Consider the following 18,284-nt stretch of genomic DNA (forward strand, 5'->3'; position numbering starts at 1 on the left):
ACTTTTCATACCCAAACCACGTCCATGCGACTGAAATTGCCCCTCTTTTAGGCATGAGTTCCGTGTCTCCGTGCTCTGTGTCACGTTTGTTTGTGTTGCAAATTTTCATGTGGAAAAATGCAAAACAATTGACGAAAAATATTGCCGTAAAGAGTGTGATTTGCGACACAACAAAATAAACGATAGAGCACAATATGAAACGATAGACGTTTCTCTATCGTCACACGATATATATCGTCATATCGCCCAGCCCTATCTCCTAGATGTTTCCACTTCACAATAACAGCACCTACAGTTGACCGGGGTAGCTCTAGCAGGTCAGAAATTTGACTAATTGACTTGTTGGAAAGGTGGCATCCTATGACAGTGCCACGTTGAAAGTCACTGAGCTCTTCACTAAGGCCATTCTACTGACAACGTTTGTCTATGGCGATTGCATGTGTGTGCTCGATTTTATACACCTGTCAGCAACGGGTGTGGCTGAAATAGCCGAATCCACTAATTTGAAGGCGTGTCAATATACTTTGGTATATATAATAATTGCACAATGCCCACTTGTTGTCTCTTAAATACATTGTTACAGTAACTAGCTATAAAATTTGAGCCATATTAGCGTTGACATGAAATCAGTCAAAACACCTTAAAACAAGYCATGGTATCAAGAACAAGATGAAACTAGCTGAAATGAGTCTGTTTCTTGCCATGTGGGGAAGCGAAGGTCGAGTCATGCGTCCTCCGAAACATGACCCGCCAAACCAAACTTCCTTAAAGCCACCGGCTTAACCTGGAAATCAGCCACACCAATGTGTCGGAGGAAACACAGTTCAACTGATGACCGAGGTCAGCCTGCAGGCACCTGGCCCGCCACAAGGAGTCATTAGAGCGTGATGAGTCAAGTAGTCTCCACGGCCAAAGCCTCCCCAAACCCGGACGACTCTGGGCCAATTGTGTGCCGCCCTATGGGACTCCCGATCATGGCCGGTTGTGACACAGCCTGGGTTCGAAGCCGGGTCTGTAGTGACACCTCTAGCACTGCATTGCAGTGCCTTAGACCGCTGCACCACTCGGGAGGACACGATCACACAATTTAATGTGCATCCCGCCACCTTCAATGCGGGATGGAAACAGGAACTCCCCCCAAAAAACTGAACTACCTAAAAATGATCAAAAAATGAATAAATCAAYCAACTTTTCTGTTAAAAATAAAGAAATAAAACAGATCTGATCCCTACACAGGCTCAAGGGGAACTTTGGAGGGCTGGTCTTCCGGCGTCAGTACCCCTTCTTGCAAGTCTTTCAATGTAAAATCCTTGAGTCCCAAAACGTTTCTGCTGCAGCCACAATGTCTAGTTTCTTCAACTTCTTTGAGACTTGTGCTGTACAGTATATAACTGTGGCAATGAACGCAACAAAATCCACCTTTTTAAACACACATTGTATCTTTTGTCTAGCAGCAAACATTTACTACAGGCTGTGGTGTATCCACTACCATCTCTTCACGAGCATCACTTGTTTTCTCAATTATTTTAATCGCCTCCACATAGGAGATTCGATTGACCCCTCTAACTGTTGCCACCTCCAATTTCCTTCACTCTTTCAGGGCACTCCAGGAACTCAGAATCATGATCTCCACCACAATTGCAACACCGTCATCCTTCTACACACCTTTCTTCAGTATACTCTGTTCGTCTGCACACACTTGAAACATGGCCAAATCCTTTACAATTCTTACACTGCAGTGGTTTGGGGATGAAAGCTCTTACGGCGTATCTTACATAACCAAGCTTCACATGCTTAGGTATTTGCTACTTATTCAACCTGAACATTCATCGTCACCCCTGAGATGACTCCTTTGACGGGTGCTCTACTCCGAATTTCAAAACACAAAACTTCTGTTGTCCGGATTATTTTGAGGCCCACTGCAATCTTCCTCTGTTCTTCAGAAATACAATTAATCAAAATAAGACCACTCCTGCTCACTCTGACAGACTCCACTTTTCCAAGCGCATACTTCACCCTTTTCGACACCTCAAACAGGTTTCCCACATATGCATCCTTACTCAACAAACACATCTCAACWATCCTTTAAACATGTATCCACCACTCCAATTTTAGACTATTTCCTTTTAATTCCAGTTTTTTATATTACTGTTGTCCATTCAGAACATTCTTCTTCACCAAATTTACTCGACATGCTCCTTAATTCGAACTCAGCATCCACTTCCGCCATCTTCCACTCCACTCTCCCGACTAAGTTTTGTTGTGGACTAAGTTTTGTTGAGTTTACCCTTTGCCAAAGTTTTAAAAATAGCATTGTTTAGAAGGAGTGCAAGGGCAAATTGAGTTATTGCACATGCACACTTAACAGAGAGAGTCGCCTTCTCTAACGGAAATATGCAAATAATGCTAGAATGCACCAATAGGATCTCACTAGCTTGTGCTTGGCTCAGCCCTCCTCCTTGATCGTTCTGCCCACTATGACACATTTGTTCCCATTGGAAAGGACAGGCTTTCTTGTTCTTCTATGGTATGTATATGGTTTATAACAGAACATTTGTCTTCACAAAATTTGCTCGATGCGCTGCTTGATTCAAACTAGGCATCCACTTCCGCCATCTTCCCACCAAGACCCATCTGCTGGTCTTCAGTCCTCTACTCCACCTTCATGCCAACGACAGGCTTTGGTTTATCTTGGTTATAGTTATAAAAATATTTCAGATGATACTGCTTCGTGTAAAAGCGATAAGACTACCCTACGTATTTATTGGAGAGTGACACTAAAACTTTGAAATTGTCTCTATACTACAGCATTTTGGATTTGAGATCAAATGTTTTATATTAGGTGACAATACAACATATATATCTGTTTAACTGTTTAGAAATTAAAGTGCTTTATGTATATAGCTAGTCCCCCCATTTGAATGTGTCATAAGTATTTGGACAAATTCCATAATAGTGTATTACATTTAGTCAAAAGTTTAGTATTTGGTCCTATATTCTTAGCACGCTATGACTACATAAAGCTTGTGACTCTACACACTTGTTGGATGCATTTTCTGTTTGTTTTGGATTATTGTGCCCAATAGAAATACATGGTAAATAATGTATCATGTAATTTTGGAATCACTTTTATTGTAAATAAGAATATGTCTGTGAACACTTGTACATTAATGTGGATGCTACCATGATTACAGATAATCATGAATTAATTGTGAATAATGATGAGTGAGAAAGATCATGCCCCCAAAACATGCTAACCTCTCACCATTGTCACTAACAGGGGAGGTCACCATTTTTGGGGGGGTATGACATTATGCATCTGCAACGTTCTCACTCATCATTATTCACGATTCGTTCATGATTATCCGTAATCATGGTAGCATCCACATGAATGTACAAGTGCTCAGAAACAATAAAAGTGACTCCAAAATGATAAAATGACTGCCTAAAGATAGAAGATCTTGTGATCCTAATTCAGTTTTGGGTTGGGTGAAAGACAAGACAAAATAAAACTATTGAGGATGCACTTAGCCTTCGGCATATAGTTGCTCAGTTAGGCATCAGCTAATAAACAGATTTTTTTCTTTACAGACAAACCACAAATTAGGGAACAATCAACAACAAAGGGACATTTTCAAGAAGACCTCAATCTGGGACAAAATGAAAAGGTGTATGTTGTTGTCAGTTCAAAAACACTGTCTCTTTAAATCCTCAAAGCAGCCTCGTTTCCGATGCATAAAGGCTGTGACGTATTTTCCTTAATTTTTTTGCACGAGAAGAACGTCGTCCATTCTACAAACCGTTTTAACCCGCTCTCTTTTAGCGGTAAAATACGGATAACGTGTAGCTAGTTACTGGAGAATATTACTTTCGAAAACATAGCTGAGAATATCAAGCTGGTCAACTTTATAAAGTAGGTTGTTTTGGGACGCTCCCGACCGACTGGAAACCAAGTAAACGAAAACGTTACAGAACGTGAGCCACATGAGTTCTGACGCTAAGCCCGAGCCTAAAAAAGCCAAAATGGAGAATGAAAGCAAGTATCTCCCTGAGCTTTTGGCAGAAAAAGACAGCCTGGATTCTTCATTCACACATGCAATGAAACTTATATCTACAGGTAATATTTTATTCAAATATTTTGATTGGAGTGCACGTTTGTAGTGACTCCTTGAACTAGTTTGCTAGGTAACGCGTTAACTAGCTGGTGTAACTAAAAATATGACGATGGCTAGGCTAACGTAGCTAGGTAGCAGGTTACTTAACCGTTCTGATTGTAACGCTGTTAACACTTCTGTGGTTCCTACAATAAACTGTTGACCTAAACGATATACTATTTGTTATAGATTCGATACAATTGGTTTTGCTAAACCCACAACATATAGCCTAGTTAATTTGAGTTACGTTGTAAAAATGTAGGCCTTGTGTTGGACAACAATGGTTGCGGCGGGAAGAACGGCCTGTTAGCACGAGGCTCGAATGGAGAAGAGGCATGGCACCGAGTAGGATCCGTGTACGGAATCTGTAGGTATCTAGTTAGGTAACGAGGCTGTTATAACCTAGTACTTTTCCGACGTGGAAATTAATGCATATGGAACGCTGCTGCCCAATTTTGTTTTTTTCTTTCAAATGGAGTTCCATTCAGTAGTTAGGTTCCCATCCAATTGGCTACAGATTTATTCTAAATTTCGCATAAAAACAATGCCTGTTTCCATCAAATGTAACGTTACTTGTTGCGAATAAAGTTATGTGCGTGGATGTAGTGGACATAAAATAATTTCTGCGGTTAAATTCCCATGCACCGAATATAATATCCAAGGTAAATGTGTTATCTTATTTTCAACTCTGTTTGGTTTTGTCACTAGAAAATGTAGCGTTATAAAGCAAATGTGCCCACTTACCATGGCACGTGTGTTCTAGCCAACAGCTCCCAGGTATAGCCTACATGATGAGATTATGGACAAAAGAGCGAGATTTGTCAAAAGGCAGCCAAACAAGAATCAATCAGTGTCGCTGGAATAAGACACTCGATATTTATTGGGAAGTAACATCAAGCTCATCACCGTGCTCTTTCACCACCCTGTTCAATTCATAATGACTTTTTAAATCTGTAGCCTCATAAACTGCACGCGTTCCCAAATCGTATTGGGAGGACCTCACAACATCATTGCCTGACWCCAAATTCACTTTGATATGATGGTTATTATATAAATATTTACAGATAGTGGCGTTTGCACCGCAATTATTCGCACAATTTTACTGACACAAAGATCCCACTGTGTCTAGCAAGTTTTAACATTTGGGAACTTTACTGACAAATGTGTTTCCATCAGGGCTTTCATGACATTATGTACTTTGCTTGCATAAAATGGTTGGATGGAACGTTTTTTTTWTATAGTCAAATAACAGGTTTTATCGTCAGAACCTGTTATCTGATGATCAAGTTTGCTTGCTGCTTTTATCTTAACAGTAGCTAGTTTTATGAACTAGGGTTGCTTATTTGTTTGTGCTGTAAAAATGTGTAGTTGGATGATTCCTCACTAAACAAGCATAAAAATAGTTTTTTCCTAAATGTAATCCATAGAATGTACCTTTTGGAGGAAGGATTTGACATTTGTATCTAAAAGCGTAATTGAAAATAATTCATCGGGTGGCTTATTTATGCCATTTTGGCCTTATGGAACATGGACAAGGCCTTGATATGTAGGTGCTACAAAGCAAAAATGTGGTGTCATATAAAGCATTACAGCTTGCTCTGTAATCTGAGTAATATATTTTTCAATAACAATTTCTTACATTAATGTATTTATTGACAAGTATAAACATCAATATTGAGGAATTTAATTTATATATATATACTCTATGGGCATATTAAAGTTCCKGAAATTGGCATAGTAGGTAACCAATCAGAGCCCTCCTTTTACTTGTATCCTGCAATTTTTTTAGAACCCTGTTTTGTGATTAATCACACACTTTATTTTATATCCATCAAAACTACATTGAATCTCAGTTCATGTTTATTCACGCAAGTCACTTAGATTTCTACTAATAAACATTTCCCACATTTTACAGCTGGATTCCGGAATTAATTTTGCGAGTACCTTCATATGAAGTTGCACTTTTGAAATTGGTAGTAGACGGCAGCTCGCTTGCACATCTGTGGGCCCACATTTTTTGGGATGTCTGCTACAAAGTTACTGTGCAATGGCAATGCTGTAGGCAGGACATTGTTACAATATGTTGGAACCTCTGCCAGAAACCTCAAGGCTGCTATAATGGCAGTCAGAAGCTGAGCATTGTCCGCGATGTCCGGTTGGCATGCCTTTTATAGTATAAGAAGATGGTTTCTGTAGTTAAGTGTCAGACCAGGTTATAAACGGCTTCATCCTGCTGCAGGGCCAGTTAACCTCTCTGGCATCGTTCGGGTCGCTAGCGTCCCACCTCGCCAACAGCAAGTAAAATTGCATGGCGCCAAATTCAAAACAACAGGAATCTCATAATTAAAATTCCTCAAACATACAAGTATCTTATACCATTTTAAAGGTTATCTTGTTAATCCCACCAGTGTCCGATTTCAAAATAGCTTTACAGCGAAAGCACCACAAACGATTGTTAGGTCACCGCCAAATCACAGAAAAACACAGCCATTTTTCCAGCCAAAGAGTMGAAAAAAGCAGAAAATATAGGTAATATGAATCACTAACCTTTGATCTTCATCAGATGACACTCATAGGACTTCATGTTACACAATACATGTATGTTTTGTTCGATAAAGTTCATATTTATATCCAAAAACCTCAGTTTACATTGGCGCCATGTTCAGAAATGCCTCCAAAACATCCGGAGAAATTGCAGAGAGCCACATCAAATAACAGAAACTCATCATAAACTTTGATGAAAGATGCATGTTTTACATAGAATTAAAGATAAACTTGTTCTTAATGCAGCCGCTGTCAGATTTCAAAAAAGCTTTACGGCAAAAGCACACTATTCAATAATCTGAGTACAGCGTTCAGCCACAAAAGCAAGCCATASAGTTACCCGCCAAATTGTGGAGTCAACAAAAGTCAGAAATAGCATTATAAATCTTCACTTACCTTTGCTGATCTTTGTCGGAATGCACTCCCAGGACTCCCACTTCCACAAGAAATGTTCGTTTTGTTCGATTACGTCCATATTTGTCAAAATACCTCAGTTTTGTTAGCGCGTTTAGTTCACTATTCCAAAGGCACAATGCGCGAGCGCAAAATCCAGACAAAGTCAAGAGTTCCATTACAGTTTGTAGAAACATGTCAAACGATGTTTTCAATCAATCCTTAGGGTCTTTTTATAATAAATCTTCAATAATATTCCAACCGGACAATAGCATATTCATTACAGCGGAAAAAGAAGGAACGGCGCGCCCGCGCAGGAAACAACTCATTGGGCTCAGCCTAATCCACTTGTTGAAACAACTCTTATTCGACCCCCTTCCACAATAGAAGCCTCAAACAACTTTCTAAAGACTGTTGACATCTGCTGGAAGCCTTGGGAAGTGCAATCTGGTCCCATAGACACAGCATGTTGGATAGGCAATCACTTAAATGAATCCTCAGATTTCCCACTTCCTGGTTGGATTTCTCAGGTTTTTGCCTGCCATATGAGTTCTGTTATACTCACAGACATTATTTTAATAGTTTTGGAAACTTTAGAGTTTTCTATCCAAATCTACTACTTATATGCATATCATAGCTTCTGGGCCTGGGTAACAAGCAGTTTACTCTGGGCACCGTATTCATCCAAGCTACTTAATACTGCCCCCGTTCCCAAAGAAGTTAACAGCTTGCCTTTCCCCCAAAGCCAATTTTTCCCTAGACAGTTCACCATTGCCAGTCTGTTTCAAACTGAGCAGGGACATGCATTAAGATGAGTTTAGAATCTGTTTTGTGGCCAAATTTGTATTCTAGTRTGATCAGCTACTTTTTGACAATGATGTGAACTGTGGTGTGACCCACCCACTACATTTTTTTGTGAGGAAATGAGGGAGCTAGTGTCATTGGATGACTTGTATTTTATCTTACTACTCCAGGATTTTCTCTAGTAGTAGGCCTATGTATTGATGTAGCTATAATCATTCTACACTTTGATTTGACCAAGTTCTGCTAATTACTTGTAAATTATCAACATTTCATGTAGCTCTTGCACTGTTTATGATCAGTCTTTGAATGATAGTGATGTTAGTCAAACTAAAAAGCCATGTTTTCCTTTCTGTAGAGATAGAAAGGATTCAGAAAGGAGAGACAAAGAAAGAGACWGAAAGAGAAACTTACCTGGACCTGTTTACCACAAAGAACATCAAGGTCAAGGAACGTGTGCTCATTCCCGTCAAACAGTACCCAAGGGTGAGTAAAGTTTTCTCTTGTACAATAGAAACCTTCAGTTTGGGCTGTTGCTTTTCACATGCGATTACATTTACTTGGGGGGTCATATTTATGCTCAAAGCTTATGTTACAGTGGAACACCCTACTGCATGTCTGGCTCTCCTTCACTGTCAAGGGACAGTGTTTGGAGAAACCAAATTGCCCTAGCTGTCACGCTAGAGTGCCGGAGTGATTAATTKATCTGTAAATGTTACCTACTCTGGCCAGGTTACCTCCCTGCTGCAGCAGACTGACTGGCTCTGACATGCTTGTCTGTAATGTAGTCTATTGCCGCTCTCCCTTAGACGAGAAGGCAGCATGCTATAGATTCGAGGCATTGATACAGTATCTTCCGCAGCATATTACCTTCATATATGTTTCAATATCCCTGAATACAACAATCTGCACCAAGAACACAGAGTCTATTAGTGAACKCTTTCTTATTTCCACAGTTCAACTTTGTTGGTAAGATTTTGGGACCCCAGGGGAACACAATCAAGCGACTCCAGGAGGAAACTGGAGCAAAGATCTCAGTGTTGGGCAAAGGTTCCATGAGGGACAAGGTGAAGGTAAGAATGGAGGGTGGAGTTGATAGGGTACATGTGGAGCCGAGTCACTTTGTAACAAACAGCAGTGTTTGGATGTGTAATGTGCAGAATTCATAGATTTCTTTTTTTACTTTGAATTTCAGGAGGAAGAGCTGAGAAAGGGTGGTGAGCCCAAATATGCTCATCTGGGCATGGAACTGCATGTCTTCATAGAGGTGTTTGCACCTATACCTGAGGCATACCTGCGCATGGCTCACGCCATGGACGAGGTGAAGAAGTTCCTCATCCCTGTAAGTATCCCAGGGAGCATCCTGCTTCAACCAAAGCTATTTCAAGTTGTGATATATGGGCCTAGCTATTCGCTCTATGGTAACTTGGCAATGATCCAAGATTTTCCATGCTACTGCCGTGTTATAATATCTGACCTGTCATTTTAATGTAGCTACTCTCTTTACTCTTTATAAGCAGGACACCATGGATGGTATATGCCAGGATCAGTTCATGGAGATTGGCTACCTGAATGGTGGTCAAGATTCACAATCCAGGGGACGAGGGGGCCCTCCAGGCAGGGGCAGGGGAGCACCCCCACCCAACTCAGTAGGAGCCAGGTAGGACTCGCGGTGCCTGACAACCCCTTACCTTTCAAGACCAAAAGCCTTCACAATCCTACAAAGTTTAATTACTGATTTTTTTTCTTCTTCAGGGGGCGAGGAATGCCACCTCGTGGAGGAGCCCCTCGTGGAGGCACCCAACGTGGTGGAGCTTCCCGAGGAGGACCTCCCAGGGGTGGGTCGGCCAGAGGGGCTCCAGCTGGTCGGGGTGGACCCCCCTCTACACCTGCTAGAGGAGGCACAACTCCCCGTTCCAGACCACCCACCCCAGGGACACCAAGGATGCTCCCGTCCCCAGCCCACTCCCACCAGCAGCACCAGCACCAACATGCACAACAACCCAAGGCTGAGGCCTACAATGAATATGTAAGTCAAACCACTCAATTGTAAAGTCATTGGGTTGTATACCTACTTTCTTTCAAAACTGAATAGCTGTCAATTTAATATTTTATTGTCTATTCATGGGTGACAGGTCACTTCATTCCTGGGTTTAAGTCCCATCTAGTCCACTTGACTGTTTTATTCTGACATGCTAGTAGCATTCTGTTTTACATGTACCTCGTCATTCTGTGCTAATAGTGGCGTGTGTTGTCTTCATTTCCCCAGCCCGCTTATGAAGAAAGCTACGCTGAGCCTGCATATGAAGGTTATGACAACTATTACAGTCAACAACCTCCACAAGCGTAAGTCTTTCTCATAATATAATGGTTAAAACAATGAAGTGGCCAATTCTCCGTAGAAGATTGTAACAGCAGACTTTTTTCGCCCCCGCATTTTGCGTTTGAATTGTCATAGGAAATATTAAGGTCAAGATGGTTAGGCTGGATTCCAGCAGCCAACCCAGTCACTCTGGTTCAGAGGTGATGGGTTAAATGCGGAAGACATGTTTCGGTTGAATGCTTAATATGCATTATTGTAATTAAGCTGATATATTGTGCCATGTTTTCAAGTGAATGCTGTGGGGCCTCAGACATTTTACCCTCACAATATTCAATGTAGTATCAGTCTGTCTCAAAAGGCTCTTTGACATACTCTTCTCTTCTCAGGGATACAGAGTACTATGACTACGGACATGGAGAGGCTCAGGAGGCTTATGAACCCTATGGTAAGATGGCAGTAAATTAATGGTGGGCAAAGTACTATTTCAAATAATGAAATTGACATAGTTGGTCCAACCTGGTCCTGTGTCCATGTGTTGTACTCTGTTGTGAAGGATTTGACCGCCGCTCTTTTGTCACACTGCATGTATCCAAACATTGACCCATGCTTGATGTTTTTTTTCTTCTGTAGCCCAGGATGATTGGGAGGGTTCCTGGTCCTCCACTGGAGGCAAAGCCCCTCCAGCTAGGCAGGATAAGAGGGGGGCCTACAGAGAGCATCCATACGGGAGATACTGAACAGCCTCCGGTAGAGGGTTGCCATGGCAACTCTCCCATTGTAACTCACTTAACTCTCCAAAGTAATTTCCCTAAATGTTTTCTTTTAAATTTTCTGTAGTTTTTTGTTTTTTAATGATTTGAGAGCAGGACAACTGGATGTATCGTATCGAGTAGGCGTAGCAAGCGAATGCAAGGATTTGGATAATACGTTTTCATTCAATGTTTGTTTCCACTGCATCATTGACAGTTTTAAGATCTAATTTAATGGTTACTTAGAGAAACGTGATACCTTGTATAGTGTTAAATGTTATTTTTGAAGGTTTGTTTCAGTTTCTGTCTTGAAATGATTTGTGGCAGTTGCAGACTCATTTAGGCTGCATTTCTAAAGTATTTTTAGCTAAAACTTGATTAATGACGTCAATGTAACATCGGCAACTAGACTAAGAATATATGGGGAAGAACCAAAATAATTTTGTAGACTAATCATTTTTGTAGAAACTAACATTCCCTATAGAGGCATAGATTTCAATGTTTTTTTTCTTTTCTTAGTGTTTTGAAATCTAGCCTTATTAGACACTGAGACAGTCTGTCCTAAAATATCTCCTTTAAGTATTTTCAATTCGACTTGGTAGTAAGTACATTCTACTTTAGATAACTTTTGCTTGGCTTACTTTGGTCTACGTCTTATTGGGCTGACTTTGATAGAAATGCTGATAAATTGCTCACTTTGTTTGAGTGGTCCTACAAGAATTTGGACATGGTCCTCACATGGTCTTCATGTAAGGGAAAACTGCAGCCATCTCAATATTATATGCATACACTTAAGACAATTTTGTATATTGCTTTCCAAAGTTGTGCCGTCTCCAAAATGCATAGTGCTACGTACGTGTGTACTCTTGCCTAAATAGGATACTAAATATATCCAAAAAATGTTTTTCTGCAGTGCGTTGTATCAATAAAGCCTAATTTGTTTTTGTTTTTTTATCAAACTAAACCTGGTATTTTGCTTTTGTTGTATAGTAATGCCTTCCACTTCTAATAAAACTGATTCTCGTTTTGAGGATTTTCACAAAACTCCTAAACAATCACCAGATTATTGTATGTACATAGGAGACAAAAGCAACCAAAAAGAACATCTGCTTTACTTTGATAAAGAGCACGTCCTCTTCATCTCTGTATTAAAAAGGATCTAGAAGAGACTCGTTATGTCACCTAAAATAAAGATGGTTTAAGGTAATGTATTTCCAAATACTTCGCTTGAGAAGGATATAGTGCTTGGACTTGTATTATTTGAAATCAATCGTTACAACGGCACATTTCCTCAAGCTTCCCAATGAGCCATGTATTTTTAGTCCTTTGAAATAACTGATTTTCAACAGTATTTACAATCAAGCTTGCAGGGATCTTACTTGACTTTGATGCAAAGTCATGCTGGCTGGTTTTATTAAAGAAAAATATCGCAGTGCAGAGGAGGATGCTAAAAGCCAAAAGATCACATCAAGAAGGTAAAACTAACCCCAACTGTCATTTGTTAGATATTTTTTGTCTTATGCTCAAAATGCTAGAACCTGCTAGTCAACCCAAACCAGTTGTCCAAAACTGCGTGACTGAAAAATATGTCTCAAATAAAATAGCTGTACAAAATGACTGTAATGCAACTCTTGCTAAAATTGAAACCGCAGTTTATGGTCCAATCATTTAAAATGCCTTCTGCCTTTTTTTATTTTGTATTGTTTTAGAATACTGTTAAAATGTTCAGCATTTGTAGCAATCTTTAAGTCATGGTTACAAAAAAAAATTGACCACCTCAGCTTGAGTTGCATGACTTTTGCAGTGAAATATTAGTTTTGCATGAATGATTGTCCAACTTTTACTACATGTAGTTGTCAACAGCTCTTGCACATGGGTCTCATTTGTATTTCCGTCCCCAGGTATTCCGAGTTAGTCCCTCTGGGTTTGAGAAAGGCATTGGACTTGAGCTGAATGTCCTCATGGTAAGTATTGTCTTCAGCAATATGTTATTTAAAAATGCTCAAGCTGCTACAGTATTTGTTTTTACTATTAGTAAAATAAAGAACTGATGAAATCAAGAATGACCCAAGTCTGCCAAKTGAGTATTCCTCAGATTCTGCGTGTGCTTGTTGAATTTGGCCAGAATGCGCTTAGTCCCCTTCACAACCAACTGCAAGGTTTTTGAATCGACCCTCGGGCTGACTTTTGTCCGGCTCTAGTAGAAAATCAAACCAGGGTTGTGATGTAGTTCTTTCTGATAGACTGGAGGAAATGTTGGGTTTTTCCCAATGATATTTGATCAAGGTTTACCTCAATCTGTCACTTTGAGAAGTGCTCTGTTTTCATGGCTTATGACAGCGTGACTGAATTAAAAAATATATTTTCAACAGGTATAATCCTGTGAAAGGCCTTGACTGCACTGAAGGCTCCTGGCAGTCTGTTTTGTTGGTGATTGAAATGTCTGGACTGCCAAGGTTTCTTTCGCTCGAGATTCAACAGTTTGTTAGAAATGAGGATAAAAGAATGAGCTCGTTCCATCACTTCGGGATAATGGCACTCCCTTTGAATACAGTTGATTGTTTCTAGAGAAATCAACATTAGGCCTACAGTGCATTCAACTTGAGTTTGGATGAATTCATGGTCTGGTTCCCAACAAAGCAGCTTGGAGAATGCTCTTAGAGTACAGTACGAGGAACTGAGTTGGCGTATCTTCCTTTGGCTCCTGATAGATTTCTGTGACTTGTTAATTTTTACCTCCTGTTTTACATTTTTAAATATGACATTTTGTGTAATTGTAAAATTGTAGTTGCCACAGGAAGTTCTTGGATGTTTTCTGTACAGACTTAATTTTATATCTAAAATAAATCCCAATATCCTGACTATGCTGTTTCTTAATTGTGTTGGTAAGGGTGTTTTGAGGCTCATAAAAGGTCAATTCTTCAGCTACCTTCAATATTATATTTAAATATAGCCTTGGTTACTGTATATATGGACAAAGATCTCTTATCATGGGCCTAATCTCTTCCCTTACTAAATAAACACCATCTCTCTGGGTACCAGGTGTCTAATGGCAGCGTTGTGAGTGGTTGCTCTGCTCGGGTTTCTCGCCCTCTTATTTTCTGTCCACTGTGGGGAAGCTGGGTAGTGATGTCTGGCCCTYTTCTGTAAGGAGTATGGTGATTATCAATATTCTGTCTAAGGGGAGAAGGATAAAGGAATGCCATTTTAAGACACTAGTTTACTGGAGCAGCGACCCTTTAGTTGGGACTAACGGGTAGAAACAAGTGAATGCTCAATGGAGCATCTAGTGAAGGTGTTGGACTCAATGAAGCAATTTAGTCGAGTAGTGGTGGAAAAAGTACCACGAGTCACCCAGTAAAGTACTACTTAAGTAAAAGTATTTTGGTTTTAAATCTACGTAAGTATCAAGTAAAACCACAAATCATTTTACATTCCTTATTAAGAAAATCGGATGCCATTTTATTTGTTTAATTTCTGAAAGCCAGGGGCACAGTCCAACACTCAGACAAATACGTGTTGTGTGTTTAGTGAGTCCGCCAGATCACAGGTAGATGGGATGACCAGGGATGTTCTTTTGACATGCGCATGAATTGGACCCTTTTCCTATCCTGCTAAGCATTCAAAATGTAGTGTACTTTTGGGTGATGGAAAATAAATGGAGTAAAAAGTACATTTTCTTCAGGAATGTGGTCAAGTTAAAGTTGTCAAAAATATAAATGGTAAAGTAGATACCCCCCCAAAAATTACTTAAGTAAAAATACTTTAAAGTACTTTGAACCACTGCAGTCGAGACAGGTTGCTGAGACAATGCTCTTAGCAGCTGGAAAAAACAGAGGATGTCGCTAGACTAAAAACCGCAGCAAATCAGTGCCTAGTAATTACAATTTTGGAAATCTGTGCCAAAGTATTCGCACAAGATTTGTGATCATATACAAATGTAGGCAATATTTGGAAGTTTTTGTCATGTTATACATGTTTCGGCTTCTTGCAGTCAATTTGCAGTCAAATTATTTGTAATTATCTTCCGGCCCCCTGACATCCACTCAAGGGAAAAAATTGGCCCACGACTAATTGATGATCCCTGCGCTAGAATTTATAAGATTGAGCCAGGTGCTGTGGTCTGTTTTGCATATCAGATTATGTGAGAGTGATCTGATTTAAAATCTGTCAACATTATCAGAATATATGCACTAACAGAGATGGTTCATCCATTGTTGGCAGGCAGGCAGTATGATATCTGACACTGAGAAAAGCTCTTGTTGTCATTGGGCCGAGCAGTCCCTCAGGGGGCTGAGCCGGAGGGCACTTCAGCAGGATGGAAATAAACAGTGGGTACTCATCTGTGACCTTTTGAAAGGAATTAAAATATGTACATATAATTTAATCTTAGGCCAACCTCCCTCCAAATGCATATATACTGTTCTGTCTCCAAGGTTGTCATCAATTCTCAAAATTTACTTTTACCCCTGTGACATCAGAAACTACAAGCAATGCACAATGCCATTGTCAYATTGGATTGAGGCATTATCAGTTATTCGATTTCCTGAGGGTCATGGTCAGAAACAAAATGTTGCTGTTCCTACTGATGGCACACCTTTTTTTCAATATCAATATGTGCCCCGTGTGAGAACTGCAGGCAGTTAACTCATTACCATCCTTATTAACTGAAGAGTATTGCAAGTGCATGGTGAGATGCAGATTATTTGGGTTCAAGTTGAAAACCTGAAAATAGTTAGAAATGGCTCTATGGGACATGCTGATTAGATTTGAGTAGATATTTCAAGCATAAAGTTGAGGATTTATCTGTGGATTCAGAAGATTCATCATTCACATTATGCACTTTTATGTAAACCTTATCCATTACCATAGAGATAAATTAAGAAAATTGGTATGTATCCAATCCCCAGACCAACTAAATGCTGGAAAAGAATGATGACATAGCTATTCAAATAGTGGTTTATAGATGTCAAAGAACTGGACAGGTGAAAATAAATTCCCAGGAGCCATCCACCACATTGCATTCACCTGTCCTGTCCTACCAGTGATTATTGAGAGGATGCAGGAACGCTTGAACATCTATAGGTTGATGAGAGTGAGATGCAGGTCTATGCAAAAGTACAGTCAATGAATTTATGCATTGAACAATGTATACTAGGCCTACTTATGTTGATATGATCATAACAGCAAAGCAATGTCAAGTTTATGGACTGAATGAATATCCTGTGGTACAAATTACAAAAACACAACCAGTTATATAGTTCCATCAATGGGGCTGTAGTGGAGCGGGTTGAGAATTTCAAGTTCCTTGGTGTCCACATCAACGATCTATCATGGTCTAYACACACCAAGACAGTCGTGAAGTGGGCACGACAAAACCTTTTCCCCCTCAGGAGACTGAAAAGATTTGGCATAGGTCCCCAGATCCTCAAAGTTCTGCTGCTGCACCATCGAGAGCATCCTGACCGGTTGCATCACTGCCTGGTATGGCAACTGCTCGGCATCTGACTGTAAGGTGCTACAGAGGGTAGTGCATACGGCCCAGTACATCACTGGGGCCAAGCTTCCTGCAATCCAGGCCCTATATAATAGGCAGTGTCAGAGACTCGTCACCCAAGTCATAGCCTGCTTTCTCTGCTACCGCACGGCAAGCGGTACCAGAGCGCCAAGTTTAGGACCAAAAGGCTCCTTAACAGCTTCTACCCCAAGCCATAAGACTGCTGAACAATTAATCAAATGGCCACCCGGACTATTTACATTGCCCKCCCCCCCCCCSCCKATRSTTTTGTATAGGTCTGCTACTCGCTGTTTATCTATGCATAGTCACTTCATCTATACCTACATGTACAAATTACCTCTAACCTATATCCCCGCACACTGACTTGGTACCGGTACCCTCTGTGTTAGTTTGTATTCTTTTTTAATTTAGTTTATTTGGTAAATATTTTCTTAACTCTTTTTGAACTGCACTGTTGGATAAGGGCTTGTAAGTAAGCATTRCACGGTAAGGTCAACGCTTGTTGTAATCGGCGCATGTGACAAAGTTTGATTTGATATTTGATTTGAGAAAATATGTTGAAATTGAAAGATAAGCTTTTATATCATATGGTAAAATTGTTAACTCGTGCATCTCCAAATAAAAACTTTCAGGATGTGATATGTAAATACAGTATTACCACAGAACGACGAGAGAGAATTCACTGGATTTATAAATATGAAGCATCCGCTTGGCGTTTCCACTTCACTACCGAATTTGGTAGTGGACAGGAAGCCCAGCGGCCGGCCAGTGGGAGAAGATGGGGAAAATATGGATTTTGGCCTACATTCTGCACACATTCTGCACYTATTCTCATTGATGAAACATTTGCTCTCAATACAGTTTTCTATTCCCAAAGATGTAATCTGTTATGAACAGAGTGGACTACATTTAGTAGATTTTACACTTTGCCAGAGTAAAAAAATAAATAATATCTGTTTAATAGGAGCACAAAGGCGAATTGAGTTATTGCACAAGTGTACTTCACATAGTAGCCGTTTCCTACCGGAAATATGCAGATGTCTGCTAGAACGAGCCAATAGGACCTCGCTAGCTCGTGCTTGGCTCTGCCCACCTCTTTGCTTGTTCTACCCACCATGATGCATCTGTTCCCATTGGAAACGGCAGGCTGTGGTCTATTTTGGTTTAGTTAAACACATCTTTGGTATTGCATGATGTCTCTTTAAAGAAACACTCCCCTCCCAGATGTCATGATGTCCTCATCCACGTCACGTCCCCATGCTATCACACATCTGTAGTACCTCAACACAATGATCAACTTCATTTATTATAATGGGGGATGTGCATTTTTCTCAACAAATGCTCAGAAAGTTTGTGTTGTGTAACCTGTTTATATGGTAGGCCGCAGTCTTTGGTATATTGTCGAGCATGCATTTTTACTGTCTTGCCGGAAAGACTGGTTTGGRGGAAAGACACATTTTTATCTCGTGCACGTTACGATAAGATGCATGGTACTTGTGTAATACTTGTATGGCTTGTCGCTTCATTGATGAAACTCGGTTTTGTATGTCAGCTCCCGGAAAATGTGTTGGTCTCGCCTCATGAGTAAATGTGGTTTCTCCTTTGCCTGACAGGTGTAGCATATCAAGAAACTGATTAAACAGCATGATCATTACACAGGTGGACCCAATCTTAATTGACTACTGTCCATGACATCACCAGGCTGCAGTATATCATAGCATTGCTAGATGACCATATTACTTTTGAGTGGTGATGCCTATAGAAATAAGAAAATTAACCAACTTTTCTAATCATCAGGGTGA

The 18,284-nt window shown here is 40.2% G+C and overlaps 1 protein-coding gene and 1 long non-coding RNA gene across 3 annotated transcripts; both read left to right on the forward strand.

The window, feature by feature from the left end:
• Positions 1 to 3,763: 3,763 nt before the first annotated feature.
• Positions 3,764 to 11,516, forward strand: LOC111963205 (KH domain-containing, RNA-binding, signal transduction-associated protein 1). Of its 2 annotated transcripts, none has more exons than XM_023986501.2 (9): positions 3,764 to 4,117; positions 8,251 to 8,378; positions 8,849 to 8,965; positions 9,088 to 9,234; positions 9,410 to 9,552; positions 9,648 to 9,921; positions 10,162 to 10,238; positions 10,602 to 10,660; positions 10,846 to 11,516. In XM_023986501.2, the coding sequence occupies exons 1-9, from the start codon at positions 3,985 to 3,987 to the stop codon at positions 10,950 to 10,952; spliced, it is 1,185 nt and encodes a 394-aa protein (XP_023842269.1). In that variant the 5' UTR covers positions 3,764 to 3,984; the 3' UTR covers positions 10,953 to 11,516. The 2 variants fall into 2 exon arrangements, with proteins under 2 accessions (XP_023842269.1, XP_023842271.1); XM_023986503.2 differs by having other exon boundaries at positions 9,413 to 9,552.
• An 842-nt stretch (positions 11,517 to 12,358) lies between these two features.
• Positions 12,359 to 13,825, forward strand: LOC139027657 (uncharacterized). The gene is made up of 2 exons (XR_011479774.1): positions 12,359 to 12,928; positions 13,337 to 13,825. It is a non-coding gene; the product is annotated as an uncharacterized lncRNA (long non-coding RNA).
• Positions 13,826 to 18,284: the final 4,459 nt, after the last annotated feature.

This window comes from Salvelinus sp. IW2-2015, linkage group LG4q.2 (assembly GCF_002910315.2).
Source record: "Salvelinus sp. IW2-2015 linkage group LG4q.2, ASM291031v2, whole genome shotgun sequence".
Taxonomy (NCBI): Eukaryota; Metazoa; Chordata; class Actinopteri; order Salmoniformes; family Salmonidae; genus Salvelinus; species Salvelinus sp. IW2-2015.